The 16,032-nt window shown below is 42.3% G+C and overlaps 1 protein-coding gene across 3 annotated transcripts in view; it reads left to right on the top strand.

Moving 5' to 3' along the window:
* Positions 1–16,032, top strand: part of Nr2c1 (nuclear receptor subfamily 2 group C member 1) — a 54,786-nt gene that overhangs the window by 36,558 nt on the left and 2,196 nt on the right. For all 3 annotated transcript variants that reach the window (XM_076920027.1, XM_076920025.1, XM_076920026.1), the window contains 4 exons: positions 2,736–2,857; positions 10,491–10,630; positions 13,149–13,286; positions 15,922–16,027. In XM_076920027.1, coding sequence (XP_076776142.1) covers positions 2,736–2,857; positions 10,491–10,630; positions 13,149–13,286; positions 15,922–16,027 — 506 coding nt within the window. The remainder of the gene's footprint in view (positions 1–2,735; positions 2,858–10,490; positions 10,631–13,148; positions 13,287–15,921; positions 16,028–16,032) is intronic.

A 16,032-nucleotide genomic window follows, 5' to 3' on the forward strand; every position in this document is an offset into this window, starting at 1 on the left:
TTCCGAAATTTGGTAGAATTCTGTGATAAAATCTTTTGACCCTGAGCATTTCTTGGTTGGGAGATTTTAATGACTGCTTCTGTTTCACTAGGGGTTATATATAGGCCTATTTAAATTGTTTACCTGATCTTGATTTAACTTTAAGTTTTCTTTTTTACTTAAAAATTTTTTAAATGTTTATATGTGTGGGTGTTTTGCCTGCATAGATGCCTGTACAGCATATGTATGCAGCGCCCTTGGAGGTAAGAAGAGGGCGGCAGATCCCCTGTGACTGCAGTTATAAAAGTTGGTACTATGTGGGTACTAGCAAATAGATTTGGCTCCTGTGAATAAGTTGCCACTCCTCTTAACCAGTGAGCCACCTTTCCAGCTCTTGTTTTTTATATTTTATCTGACATTTATAGAGAACTTTTATATCTTTTTTTTTTTTTTTTTTTTTTTTTTTTTTTTAAAAAGAGACAGGGTTTCTCTGTGTAGCCCTGGCTGTCCTGGACTCACTCTGTAGACCAGGCTGGCCTCGAACTCAGAAATCCGTCTGCCTCTGCCTCCCAAGTGCTGGGATTAAAGGCATGTGCCACCACCGCCCGGCTGAGAACTTTTATATCTTATTAATGAAAACTCTTTGATCTGTTTGATATCATAGCTACCTTTTAGAATGTAATCAAAGCAATATACTAATCCCCTGGGAAAATATTATTGACTGTTGGAAAGATGGCTCAGTCAGTAAAGTCTTGCAAGCCAGGGCCTGAATATGAATTCTAGAACCCATGTTAAATAAACAAGCAAACAGACATTAGCCATAATGCTGCATGTTTGTAACCAGCTTTGTGGAGACAGAGACCAGCTTCCCTGGGTCTCTCTAGCCAGCCAGCCTAAACGTGAGCTCCAGGCCAGTGAGAGGCTCTTTCTCAACAAAAAGATGAGTGGTGTGATGTGTTAGGAATGAGGTTGTCCTTCAGCCTGCCTGTGCCCTCCCCCATGTGCACATACACACACAGGAGCACACACAGTGAAAGAAAAATACATATGGTTCAGCTACACACCCCACCCAACCCCACAGGCAGCCACTGTTCACCGTCTGCCATCTCCTGCCCTTTCCATGTCCCTGGGTAGCGAGGCACATGCTTCAGCAGAAACTCTGTCATCTACATTTTATTTTGCTATTTTTTTTTCCGACTTAGATGTCTTTGAGGGGTTTTGTTGGTTTTGTTTTGTTTTAGGGCAAATCTTGCCCCAGAGCCCAGACTGCTTAGAACTTACTGCATAGACCAGACTGGCCTCAACTTAAAGTTTGTGATCCTCCTGCCTCGTCCGCTCCAAAGCTGGGATTACTGGTACATCTCACCACACCTGGCAGAGTTTCCCTTTTACTATCATCTCAACTTTTCCTACTAATTTTAATACTTCTAGGATATTCTATAGTGGGCATTATTCTTTTTGCTAGTGATAGAAATTTGGGTTGTCTCTAGTCTCTGTTAGAAGCAGAGCTACAATGGACATCCTTATAACGGACAGTGACTTCTTGTGTATATGTGGTTTTTTTTTTAAATAGAGTAGAAATGGTGCCTGGGATCAGAGATATGTCAGACTTTACAGTTTCTTGGGTTTGGGGGTTAATATTCAGAGTCATTACTAGTAGAATACCGCTGATCTGGAACTCCGACATGTGCTGAGACATTAACCATTGATCCCAAAATGGTTCCAAGTTTAGATTTTTGCATTTGGGTTGTTCACCAATGTTTAAGGTCACAAGCTATAACTCAGTTTTCCAATTTCGGTAGAGTAACAGCCAGATTGCCTCTGGGTTAGCTGTCAGTCACTGTGAGTACTCACTTCCCTGGGTCCTCACCGAGGTCTGTATCATTGCTTCAAAACAGGAAATGTGGTTCTTACATATGTCACGTGTAGTAGTGTCATCTCTCCTTGAGATTTTCAGAATGCTTTCAGAAGTATTTTGATAGAGGTCTCTTATCACTGTGGTCAGACAATATAAATAAAGATACTTAATAACTAAATTAAACTGAATATTACTTTTTCCCACTCATTTATTTGTTTATAATAAGACAAACTAATAGCCTTTAAGTTGCTTGTCTATGAACATATTTTCCCATAGAACAGTTTTTTTTTTTTTACATACTTTTGTATTTAGTAACAAAATTTTAGGATAGAGTGATACTGTGCAGACCTTCTTTTTGAAGAATTGAAGGGATGTCAGTGTTAAGCCTGACTCCCGTATGTTTTGCTTCCTTTGGGCCATAGCTGTGCCCAGTGTTGGGAGCATGCTCTCCTCGGCTGGCATCACTGGGCCTGCTTCCCTCTGGCTACCTGCTGACTCTGTGAGCATAACTGTAGCCTAAGTGAAGGACTCTTCGGCATATAGGATTGCTTCTGACACTGAAATTTATTATGTCCCAGTGGTAGAGAAGGGAGAGGGGAAGAAAAACCACCTATGTACCAAGACAGTGACTTCATAAAGCAAACCAGATTGTTTCATGTTTGGCAGCCATTAGGTGAGAGTGTTTGGATGTCCCTTTGACAGAATTCATGATCTGCTCATCCCTCCTAAACACTACTGTAATAGCCCGTGACCTGAATGATTTCAATATTAAGGTTTTTCAGGTGAAGATATCAGATTCCTATTTGATGTGTTATATTTATATTCAAGTTTTTCAGAGAACTGATCATTTAGAACTTGAAGCCATGAGATAATTTACATAAATCCCTGTTCATGCTAGCTCACCATGCCTTCTCCTATGCCCGAGTACCTGAATGTGCACTACATTGGGGAGTCGGCCTCCAGACTGCTGTTCTTATCGATGCACTGGGCGCTCTCCATCCCTTCTTTCCAGGCACTAGGGTGAGTGTTTTGAAGTCCTTAAATATCAATGTGATTTTTTGTGGCACAGATGTATTGAAACAAGAAGTTTATTTGGGGAGGATTTGTATGCCAGTAGAGAAATGCTCCACCATTCTATTCCTGTGATAGCTAACTACTGTTTTCTCTGTTACTTCTGTTTGGAAGAGTAGCTGCGTTTTATCGTTTGAACAAATTAATAACCTGGGTAAGTGGAGAGGACCAACTGGCCAGTACTGGCAATGGCCATAACTCAGTGATAGGAGTGTCTGGGGGAATGGGGTGGAAAGAGGCTCAGGGGTTAAGAGCAGAAGACCCAGGTTCTATTCCCAGCACCCACCTGGTAGCCCACAGCATTCTTAATTCCAGTTTCAGGGATTCTGATGCCCTCTTTCTGACTCAGCTGCTGGCACCAGGCATGTACATGGTACATAGACATACATGATGGCAAAATACACATGCATACATTTTTTAAAAGAAAGGATGTACAAGTCAGGTATGTCTAGTCTCAGGGCCTTGGATAGTCAAGGATGGCTATAAATGCAACCTACCAGAAAATGATACAGCAGTATAGGATTTTTTGTGATGTATTTAATTTTATTTATTTATTACAATTCAATGATGTGATCTTGGTGTGAACTTTGTAGATGGCAGTAAACCTGTGCAGTGTCAAAGGCAGGGTACTCCTATTGGGTTTCCCCCATCCCCGACCCCCTGAATAACAACAACCTTGTCTTTGTATTGGTCACAGGCATGGCATCAGCAAGCTGTATTAGCCTGCATGGCTTCCTTTAAAATAAGAGGTGATTATTTTCCAATCATCTAGTTTCCTCCCAAAGAAAGAAACAAAACTGTCCAGTGACCATTATACAAATCACTCTGCCTACCACAGACCAGGCCTGTATTCTGTTTTGAAGCCACCAGATGAAATGGAAAGTGGTCTGCTCCAAGAAACCAAACCTTTACAAAAGTTTGCTAGCCCTTTGTTTAAAGTAACCGGCATGCGACAGTGAAAGTGCCAAGCCTATTATACTCAGAAGGTTTTCATTTCCCCACAGGATTCAGTCTGACTTTGTAACCACTCGATTTCTTTCCTACCATCGTCATGTTTTCCCACTTGACATATACACATAACTACCTTCCTATCATCTACAATACTTTGACTATAGCTAAGCAACACATGAGCCCTGATTCCCAAGGACATAACTGACACCATGATTTGGTTCCTAGACAATCAGCGATCTATAATTACACAGAACAAAGGCCTGGTTTTGAGTATGTAACCTTTGAATGAGTCTTCCCCATTGGTCTCAGAAAAATATTTGACTTTTTAAGTTATCTTCCAATATTTTTTTAAGAAAATAAAATATGGTACAAAAACATTAGCATGCTGATAGCTTATGATTTGTTAGGCATTAAATGCCATGGCCCAGCTGGTCACTGACACTTAGGCCAGGAAGGCAACATAGAGCTGCACCCCGCCTTCCTGGATAAACTGCGTGATTTCAGAAAAGAAAAGAATTGGGAGTCTAGTCTGAGCTCTTTCAATTAGTCACACCACCGTTGTTTTTAAGTACTTCTGTTGAATGTGCTTATCCCGTGGAAACAGCCAGGATGTTCAAGAAACCAAGAGTAAAGCTCGAGGTTTCTGCTTATAGAATAATTAATTTTCCAGTGGCAGCCACTCGTCTCTGTATTGGAAATCAGTTTTTATGCAGCAGCCACAGGACTCTTAATTAGGATAGCTGTGGAGCTAACAATCCAGCGGTTAGCTGCGACATAAACTCTCCCTTCCTATCTCTGCCTAGATAATCTTTAAATCCTTTTTATGAGTTGACTTAATCAGATAAGAGCTAGATGCTAATGGTGGGGAACTCTGTTGTGTGGAGATAAAAACTTTAAATCTGCCTGACGTCTGGCCTGGCTTTTTCTGACTGGATACAGAGGTCATCCACAGAGAGACTCAGCCAACATGTTTGCTCTGATGACCTAGCGAGCAGGGGATTGGTTAGGGTCCTCATTTGTATTTTGAAAGGCCTCTATATTTAGTAGGAGTGTTGGTTTTCTGTTTAGGATCTGTAGTTTTCATATGTAGGAAATTCATTCTGCATGATTGAGGTAAATGACTTCACAGATCCTCAGACGAAGAAGCTGGGGAAGAAGCTGGGGTTGGCTGGTGTAATTTTCCTAGTGTAGGCAACAGCAGGCCTGTCTACTCTGAGGATTTATTTTATTTTATTTTTTACATTTATTTGTGTGTGTGTGTGTGTGTGTGTGTGTGTGTGTGTGTATGCATCTCTCTCTTTCTCTCTCTCTCTCTCTCTGTGTGTGTGTGTGTGTGTCTGTGTGTGTGTGTGTCTGGCACTTGTATTACAAGGCACACTTGTGGAGATCAGAGGACAACTTGGGGGAAATCAATTCTCTCCTAGTTTGGGGGACTGAGTCACGATGTCAGCTCAGCAGTGAGCGCTTTTACCTGGCGAGTCATCTCACAGCCTCTTCTGCCCTGAGCTTTTTTCCAACAGGATCTAACCCAGGCTAACCTCAAACTCCTGTTAGTCCTCCTGTCCTCAGGCTCCCCGGTGCTGGGATTTCAGGCTTGTGCTACTTTGCCTGACTCTGCCTAGATTCTTAGAATCAAAAGTTCCAGGCCACCACCCTTTGCCACAGTAGACTTTGTCGAGTACATGAGCTTTCCTTTCATTGACACTATACCTGAAGTTAAAGCAGGTCTGCTTCTATTAACAATGCCACGTCTTCTGTAGCCTGGGGGTTTGGAGCCTGTCATTTTGTGGATTTATTGCATGCTCTTGATTCTTCTCTAAGGACCATGGATTCTGTCCAGGTTGGGTGGCGAATAGACTGGATGTTTTTATGTGGATGCCAAATGTTTGGGTCGGCCTCAGGTCCAGGTGACATGGCCACGGTAGTGCTTTTCTTGTGAATGATTGTGGGGCTTTAGTTAAATGCATCTTCTACCCATCTCTTTTGCTTCTCAGAAGAAAGAGACTTTCAGAACAGGTGCTAATGGTGACAGTGATAGTCACTGATTTCCCAACAGATGTAAATGGTGTATTTGTGTGTTGACTCCTGTGTGTCTAGACCAGGTTACCTGAGTTTCCCTATCTCCAAATTAGGAACAGAAACAACTGCTTAGGAGCAGGGCTGTGACTGAGATGCTGAGGCCATACTGGATGCTGTATCTGCTAGGCATAATGGCGTTTGACTCTGTTCTCCTAGGAACCTTCTTCTTACAGGAGGACTTGTTGCTTTCTTCTAATGTAATGGCCTTTTCCAAATCATTTAAACAACATAGTAGCAGGATTTGAGAGTACTTTTTCGTTGCTGACCATGATGGTAGTTAGCTTTTTAGGTTTGTTTTTCGGGGGGGGGGGGTATTTGTTTGTTTTTGATTCAGGGTCTTGCTATGATTCCAGGATAGCCTCGAACTCACTAGGTGGCTCAATTTGGCCTTGGACTCCCTATGTGGCTCAGGTTAACCTGGAACTCCCTATGTGGCTCAGGTTAGCCTGGAACTCCCTATGTGGCTCAGGTTAGCCTGGAACTCCCTATGTGGCTCAGGTTAGCCTGGAACTCCCTATGTGGCTCAGGTTAGCCTTGAACCCCTATGTGGTTCAGGTTGGCCTTGAATTTCTGCTCCTCTTTTGTGGGATTCCTAAGTGCTGGGATTGCAGTCACACATTCCTTCTCTAGCTGGAATTTTCTTTGGAATAAATAGATGGATATCCTCCTGTAATTGATTTCTACAGTTAACCCCTGACTTTCTCTCTGGCAATAAACTAACCCAGTGGCTTACTCTCAGTTCCCCCTTCTGCTCCTTGTTTCAATGTTTCTCCTCTGCACTGAATCCAGGCTGCTCTCTGGTCTTTCTCCACAAGGTCAGGGTGTTTCCAATACAAGGGGTAGCCCAGGCCAGCTCTGACTTTTTTCTTTCCTAGTTTCCTGTGTTCACCATATATCCTAGTGACTTTTCTATTGCTTTTGGGGGGTTATGTCTTATGTTTTCTGCAGGTTAGAATCCATGAGTCCATGACCATCATGACGGGCAGCACATCACACTGGTCAGGCAGGTGTGGTGCTGCAGCAACATCTGAGCGCTTATTCTTGACCTTCAAGCAAGAGGCACAGAAATACTGGGACTGGCTTGGGTCTTTGGACACTTCAGTGCCCACCCCTGGGACATACTTCCTTCAGCAGGGCCACACCTCTGAACACTTCCCGAACAGTTCTACCAATTGGGGACTTAGTATTTAACCGTATGAGCCTAGGGGGTCTGTTCTCATCCAAACCACTGCTCTACTTAACTACCTGGATTAGCTGTTTTCTTTTTATAATCAGAAGTTAAGATGAAAACTAGTTTGCTTTTGACTTTTCTTCATGCCCAAAGTGACCCTGAAGGATAGAACCATAAAGTGAAACCTCTCCAGAAATAACTAACTCAAGAGTTCAGTGTCCTGCCAGCCCTTTCCAGGCTATGATTATCATACATCCAAACACCAGCACATGTCGGCACATGTTGGTTTTGGTGTCACGTGACACTGTCAAGCTTCCTGCGTCACGTGTCTAATTTCCCACTGTTCCTAATGACTGCCTACTCTATTGGAGTATTTCAGCTTACATACACATCTCCACCATGGACACTGGGCTGTTGTCAGCTTCCTTATTCTGTCCAGGGCCACCAAGCGCATTTTGTCGATGTGTATTAGTATTTCCATAAAACAGGTTCTTCCCAGTGGAATGGCTGTGTTTTTGAAGTTGTGCATGTCTGCTCTGATGTTGTTAGAAGTTGTGTTCCAGGAAGCACTGACTGGAACAACTGATGCCTTTTCCCTTACTGTGCTTGGTTCTGGACATTATCATTTCTGACAACTGAACACAGTGTCTTCTTATTTTCCTTGATTTTAACTGGGATAGATTTCTCTTGATTATTTTCTGTGTAAACGTGTAAGAATACTGGTTGTCTTTGCATCTGAGATTTCCTCTCAAGTTTATTTCACAGGCAGTTTCTTCTGATGGCAGGCTATCCTTCCCAAACACGGAAGTAAAATTCTCACCCAAGTTATTCTCAGGAGGAAAAACTGCTTTGTAAACTCTTGGTTTTTTTTTTTTGTTGTTGTTGTTTTGTTTATTTGTTTGTTGGTTTGTTTGAGATAGCATCTCACATTGTAGTGCAGACTAGCCGGGAACTCACTATGCAGCCCAGGCTAACCACCTACTCAAACAATCCTCCTGCCTCAGCCTCCCACATGCTTTGTGCATACACATGCACCACCACATCTAACTTCTTTGAAAATGCTAGCTTTTGTGGCTTTTAGCATTATCTTTTACGTGCATGTGCCAAGTGCAATTTAGCATGCCATGAGCACAAGGTTGTAAGTTTCTTTTTTTTTTTCATTACATTTTAATTTACGTTATGTTTGGGAAATGGGGGTGAACATGGCAGAGCACACATGTGGAAGTCAGAGGGCAACACACAGTAGTAAGTTCTCTCGTGCTACTGTGTGGGTCCCGGGGACCGGCAGGTGTCCTGCTTGGTGACAGGCTTGTTTACCATTGGACCTGCTTTCCAGTGCCCTGTGGCATTTTCAAGAAGGAGACAACTTATGTACAGTCACCGGGGTGAACATGTTTCTTACCAGCATGTCCTTACTAATGTGAATCACTTTGGAGAAAGGAAAGAAATCTTACCATTTAATTATCTTATAATAAAATATTGGTTTTGTTTGAAGGTTTTTTTTCTTGTAAAAAGACCTGCACTTACAGACAGCTTCTCTGTCCTTTTAAAGTCCTTACTTCTGCCTGTTCTCTATATCCTTACAGATAAAACAAAATAAACATAAGAAAAAAAGCAGATTTTTTTTTCTATATGCTATATACTTAGAGCTGTTCGCTGTGATGCAGAAATGAATAAGAGAACTTTTCACCTTTGGGTAGTGTGGCAAACAGACCCCTAACACAACTAACTAGGAAATCTAGTAACATAAACTCTGACTGGATGGACAGGTAAGCCCCCAAAGGGGCCTGGAAAGGAGAGAGCCATGTCATAAGAGGGCGTTTCTTCAACGAAACAAGCTCTGAAGCCAGATATCATGGTGCACTAGGGAGGCTGAGGCAAGCGGACCGTGTATTCCAGACCATCACGGGGAAACTGTGCCTCAGACAAAAGTCAATCAATAAACACTTAACTGTACGTCCCGGGTCTGGGGATGTGGCTCGTGGCCCTGTGGTCAGTGTTTAATCCTCAGCAGCACAACAAAGAAATCTCCAGTCCAGCCCTCAAAGGAGTGGGTTTGTTAACTGGATAATGTAAGTAGAGAAAGAGCATTCAGAGAAGACAGGGCTGTGTTTAGAAATGCACCCAACACTACTGAACACTGAATACCATGTCCCCATCTCATTTCTCATTGCTCTGACAGAAGCCACCTAAGGAGGGAAGGCTTTCCTTTGGCTGAACAGTTTAAGCAATGATACTGTCCATCATGGTGGCACTGACAACAGACATTCACCGTCACACCACCGTTTCAAGCTTGCCGGCGTTCTCCCTAACTGCCACAGTAAATGTTCTCTAGTCTCTGGATTTTCCAGTAGTGTTTCATGTAGCCTAGGCTCACCTGAAACCACTATAATGTCCTTGAACCCCTGATCCTCCTGCCTCCACCTCTTGACTGCTGGGATTGCAAGCTTAATCCAACACTTTTGTTTTTTAATAGTTATCTCCTGGAACTGGAGAAATGACTAAGGGTTTAAAGGCATCTACTGCTCCTGCAGAGGGCCTGAGTCTAACATCCACAACAGGCTCTCGAGCTTGTATCAGCTCCAGAAGATCCAATGCTCTCTTCTGGCCTCTGAGGACACATGCATGCATGTGCATGCAAGCACGTGTGCACACACACATACACACACATGCAACACAACACACAGCAACATATACAGATAGTCACATACACATGCATGTACATTTTTAAAAGTTACCTCATGTCTCTCTTCAAAGTATTTAGTCTCATTGCCTTAGAGTCCTCTCCCTTGACCCTCCCTTTCACTTACATGTCTTCTTCATAGCAAATGGAATTTTAGTTGTCTGAAGTTAACTGTATGTATAAGATATACAAAGTTACACATTTATGAACCTTTCCCTCTCATAGGCAGACTTTATCCACCATGTCAACTCCCATTTCACCAGTGCCTGCATGTCATGGCCTGTTCATTTAACTTTTCTTTTTTCTTTTTTCTTTTGCAATGTATTCTTATTGGCAATTGATTCATAGAATCTGTGCATGTCTGTGGAGAGCAGTGGGTCATTTCTACATTTACACAATGTGCAATGACCACCTCAGGGTAACTGATAAGTTTGGTACATATCATTGTTTTGTGTTGGGGTAGTTGGCTATACTTGGCTTCCCGTAAGTCTTACTGTAGCTGTTCTTAGGACCTGGCTGAGGGTGAGCTAGCTGGGATTTAACTTTCCAGGATGTCTTCTGTCACCTGTACAAAGCCCAGGATTCTTGAGTGTGTGCCCACGGGTCTTTTAGCATAGTTGTAATTTGGTGATTTTTTAAGTACACTGTTCAGTGTGAAGTTTATATCTAATGTGTGCTTTTGTTTTTGTTTTTACCAGGCAAGAAAACAGCATATCACTGGTCAAAGCGTACTGGAATGAGCTCTTTACCCTCGGTCTTGCCCAGTGCTGGCAAGTGATGAATGTCGCAACTATATTAGCAACGTTTGTCAATTGCCTTCACAGTAGCCTTCAGCAAGGTAAAAGCACACCTTTATCTTTTATGTTTTCAGGGATATGAGGCGGCATGGCCAAAGTTAGATATCATGATGATTGTATTGATGTTTTTGACCTTTTTCTCTGGGTAATCTTAACATTTTGTTAAATGCATTATTCATTCAAAATATTTTTAAATTAGAAAGACAATATTAAGGCTAGTGTATTTAAGTCTGAAAGGCTCAGAAGTCAAGTTTTCATCACTAAATATATGTATAAAATATAATGCCTGAGGCTGGGTTCTCAATCAGTGTCTCCAGGAGAGAATACATTTGAATGTACCAAGGATTGCAAACTTGCTTCTAACGACCTACCTCCCAAGAATGAGTCTAACCTTAAAGGCATGAATCCCCCCCACAAGGCTTGCCTCTCAGAGTGCTGCTTTAGCAACCGGATTCTAACGTGTATGTTGGTGGGGACAAACCATCACATTGTTTATGTACATAAAAGTCCATTTAGATTTGCTTGTAGGTAGAAAATGATCAAATACTTCAGGGTGTGTTCTTCTCTTCCAATTCTTAAGCTATATTTTTTCCTAATGACCCTTAGAGTCACATGATGAGTTGATTTTTGAATCAGTTCCCTAGGACCTATTGTCTCATCTGAATAGAATGGGAACTTGTGGGCACAGTGGTACCAGGAAGAACTGGTCTAGGAAGGTGCAAAGTCAATGCCACCATGGGCTACAGAGCCAAACCTTTATGCAGACATGATCTCACTGTACACACCTGGCTGTCCTGGAGCATCATGGATGCCTCTTACCTCTGCCTCCTCAGCTCTTGCACTTAAGGCATGGTGGTACCTGCCACCGTGCCCCGCGGCAGAAAGCTGCTTTAAAAGAAAAGAGAACTGTAAAGTCTTACTTTTATTTTATTTTATTTTATTTCATTTCATTTCATTTTCTACATGCTTCATCCAAGCAAGTGGAGAATAAAGAGGGAAGAGGGAAGAAGAACTTAAAACTTAAACACTTAAAAACACTTTGAACATGGCTGAGTAATTAAAGTTCTGCTGCCTTCAAGCTCAGGAATAATTTATACATTTTTAGTCCCTGAGCACATTTCTACTTTTCACTGTTTTCATTTGTTTTGTAATTTTGGTTGTTATTAGTTTTTTTTTTTTTAAGACCATGTGTCAGTGTCTTCTTGAGAGTCCCTTGCCTTCAACACCCCACAACCTACCCCACGTGCTGGACAACACGAATGCACTAACTACTCATTACTCCATACCTTATCTTTCCTTTCTCCCTCCCTCCCTCCATTCCTCCCTCCCTCCCTCCCTCTCTCACTCACTCCCTTCCTCTTTCCCTCCCTCTTTCCCTTCTTCCCTCTCCTCCCTTCCTTTCTTCCTCCCTCTTCCCTCCTCCCTTCCTTTTCCCTTGTTCATACAAGGGACAGAATCTCACCTTGTAGTCCCCAGCTCAGTTAGAATTCATTGTGTAGCATAGGTGTATATTAAGCTATGCTCCTGCCTCAGCCTCCCAAAGTGCTGTGATTAGAGGTATGAACCACCATACCTGATGTTTTTTTCTTCATAGTATTTTAAAATCATCTGCTTCTTCATAAAGGGCTGAGATTCCTCATAAATCTCACCTATGAGAAAGCTCCCAGAAAGCAGACGCATGGCCCCTGCTGACCCCAGGTCCTGAGTCATTCTGCCCGATCACGTGTTCCACGCACACTTGGGAAAGCTGAGGGCTACAACACAGTCAGGATGTGTTTTACTCAGATCCCTGATAGAGCAGTTATATTTTTCTCAACTTCTCTTTGGTCTTAGCAATGTGTTTTGCTCCACTTTTGTTTTTATTATACTAGAATTTCTAATTTTTAAAATTGAAACTTATTTTTCCTCATTATTTTTTCAAATGGTATAATAAGCTTAAATAAAGTCCTGTTATAAACATTTGAGTCTTTTGTACTTTGGTTTTTTTGTTCGTTTGTTTGGTTTGGCTTAGTTTTGCTTTTTTGTTGTTATTGTTTGTTGTTGTTCTTTGGTTCTTTTGTGCCAGGGTCTCTTCTGGCCACAGACTCCATAAGTATCTAAGGATGACCTTGAACTGCTGATGGTCTCTCCCTCCCAAGTGTTGGGCTAAAGGTTCACACCGCCACACCAGGTCTTTTGCAGTGCTGGGCGTCAAGTTAGGCCTTCCTAAATGATAATAATCGCTCTACCAGTTGAGGGACATCCTTGGCCTTCTTTGAACTTGGGCTGTGGTTTTTGGTTTGTCCCCCCCCCCCCCCCCCCCCGACAGATGCCTCTGCATCTAAAGGGGCATCTCAGAAGGGAATGCTGGCTTCTGGCTTTCTATTTCCTTTTCCCTGAGGGAGCACTATCAGAAGGTAATCTTAGCTTGGGCCCTCGTTACAGAGATTCTGAATCTGAAGCCGCAGTCTATAAAGAGGTAGATTATATTCCATACTGACTACAAAGCGAGAAGGGAAGCGCGTGAGAAAGGTCAAGCGTTTTAGATGGCAATTGGAAGTGTGCGTTTGTGCTTTACAGATAAAATGTCACCAGAGAGGAGGAAGTCACTGATGGAGCACATCTTCAAGCTGCAGGAGTTCTGCAACAGCATGGTGAAACTGTGCATCGATGGGCACGAGTACGCCTACCTCAAGGCCATCGTCCTCTTCAGCCCGGGTACGGAAACACACCCTCACGTTTCCTTCCTCATCTATTCAGTCACGTTGGCACTTTTGAGATAGGGTCTTGGCCATGTAGCCCAGGCTGGACCTGCACTCTTAGCAGTCCTTCTGCCTCAGATAGCCAATACAGATTACAGAGATAGACCACCATGGCCAGCACTTGTGTGTCTCATTAATGTATTTGATGGTGTGGAAACACCAGAGCTCTCATGAACTGCAGGTAGGAATGTGAAATGGTGTGATTGCCAGGGACAAGAGCCCAGCACCTGCTGAAAACACTAACCATAAGGAGCCTAGGGAAATAGTGCAGTGGGTGAAGGACCTGCCTTGCAAGCATAGCCATGCTAGCACAAGGACTAGAGCTAGAAGAACTCCCAAGAACCAATGTAAAAAGCCAGGCACAGCAGCTTGTACCTGCATCCCAGCACTGGGGAGTAAGAGTAGGCAGATCCCTGAAGTTCATTGGCCATCCAATCTAGCCAATTTGACAAGCTCCATGAGAGACCCTGCCTCAAAATGTAAAGGCAGAGAGGAAAGTCATCTGACAGCCACCTCTGGCCTCCATGCACACATCTGTAATAACAAGGACATATGCCACACACATACCCCAAAAATTAAGCATATATTCAATTCCTATTGGCCTCAAAATACAAAATTATATATGTACATAAAAATCTGGATGTGAGTATTTGTATTGGCACCAGTCATAGCCAAAAAGTGCACACTAGGTAATTGTCCATCACAAAAGTGATTGAAACTGGGCTTGGTGGGAAATGCCTTTAAGTACTTGATATATAAAAGCAAGATGATCAAGATTCAAGGATAACCTTTTCTACATAGCAAATCTGAGGCCAGCTTTGGTTAAATGAAACCATGGCTCAAAACAACACCTAAGAAAATAAGACTGGTGGAATGGCTGAGCCATTCCAGTGAAGGTGCTTGCTGCCAAGCTTGGTAACATGAAGTCAAATCCCTGGGACCCACATGGTAAACGGACCTACTCTTGCAAGACTCTGGCCTCCAGAAATGCACTGTGGTTTGTGTGCCAGCATACACACACACACACACACACACACCACACTCATGCATTCATGCAAATACATAAACGTCATAAAAAGTTTTAAAAGACAGATGGGTGTATATATGTAATACATGCACACAATGGAATCATGTTAGTATAAAATAGGGTCAAGTTTTGATATAAGCTACAGCAGGATGAAAGCATGCTAAGTGAAAGACACTACTCAGACAGGCACACATAATAATCCCATATAGGCAAACGTGAGGAAGAGTGCAAATTAATCATTCGTAGAGTCAGGGAGTGGGGAGCTGGGGACCGATTGCTACTGGTTGGCAGGTTGCTTTAGACTCACAAAAATGTCCCACAGTCACATTGTGATGAGTATAAAACTCTGAAGATGCTAAAATCATCTAATTTTGTGTTTTAAATCTGATGCTAAGGATATCAGACATCTGCACAGAAAATCAGTAGAGCACATAGACCTGTAGTTTCTGAGTTCTTAGGTCCGTCTCGTTAAGCAGTATTAAAGACAGAATGTAAGGCCGTTGTTGCTGTGTCCAGGGCTTGTTACATTCTCAGGATCGTATGGAAGCTGCAAACGTGGGAAGATGGGCCTCTCACTTTCCTTCCAGCATCTGGTTTTCAGATATTAAAGGGGCCTCGAACTCCTGTTTGTGACAGGAGAAGTCCCCAGTCCTTGAGGGTCTGTGCCTCCACTCTATACACATTCTGTTCCTGTGTCCTAATAAAACTGTCCGAGCCAACCTGCTTCTTCCTCTCAGTGGTTCGAGTAAGATAATTAGACCTTGTGCACTGTTGAGTGTTTCACACGAGCCCAGGGCTGGGACTCAGTGACAGTGCAGGCCAAGTACTTCACAGGAGCTAATAATCTGTGTGTCCATTTTCACTCGTTTTGTTTGTTCTGTTTGTGGCACTGGGGATCCAGCATACGACCTTATACAGGACAGGCGATAGCTCTACCAGTGCGACACACTCAACCCACGCGTATCTCCATTTTAGCACTACCAGTTTTCCAGTTTTATTTTTCTTTGGGTAAAACTGAAAAGTTAAGCTATAAATTGATGGTATTACTTTAAATGTTTCTATTTTGCGAAATACGACTATCAAAAATGTTTGTAGATTATGTCATGTTCCTTCATGTGATTTGCCGATAGAGATATAAAAGTGTTTATAATTCATAATTTCATAAGTACTTTTAAAGCTGGTCATATCTGGGTGGCTCCTTGATAAACACAACCTGCAAATATTTCATGGATTATGGGTGCTTTTAAATTTAGCCTTTTTGGTTATTTTATGTTGTTGAAAGCAAAATGGTTTAAAAAAAAACTAAACAAAAACCATTACACTGCTTTTGAGAAGAAAAATATTAGTAGCACTCAGTGGTCTGGTTTTTATTAGATGTTACAATAGTTACTACTGGCTACAACACACTGTTGGTGTATTCAGCAAGTATTTATGGAATAAAGGAACAAAACGTTGTATGTGGGACTTCTCTGTCAAATTTGATCCTCTATTCTCTGTCTCCCTGTCCTATGAATTATTAAAATAGCATTGAGAACTGGAATATCTATATTTCTTTATGTCTTAGATCACCCAGGCCTGGAGAATATGGAGCTAATTGAGAAATTTCAGGAAAAGGCTTATGTGGAATTCCAAGATTATATCACCAGGACATATCCAGATGACACATACAGGTACC

This window comes from Arvicanthis niloticus, chromosome 22, assembly GCF_011762505.2.
Source record: "Arvicanthis niloticus isolate mArvNil1 chromosome 22, mArvNil1.pat.X, whole genome shotgun sequence".
NCBI classification, from domain to species: domain Eukaryota; kingdom Metazoa; phylum Chordata; class Mammalia; order Rodentia; family Muridae; genus Arvicanthis; species Arvicanthis niloticus.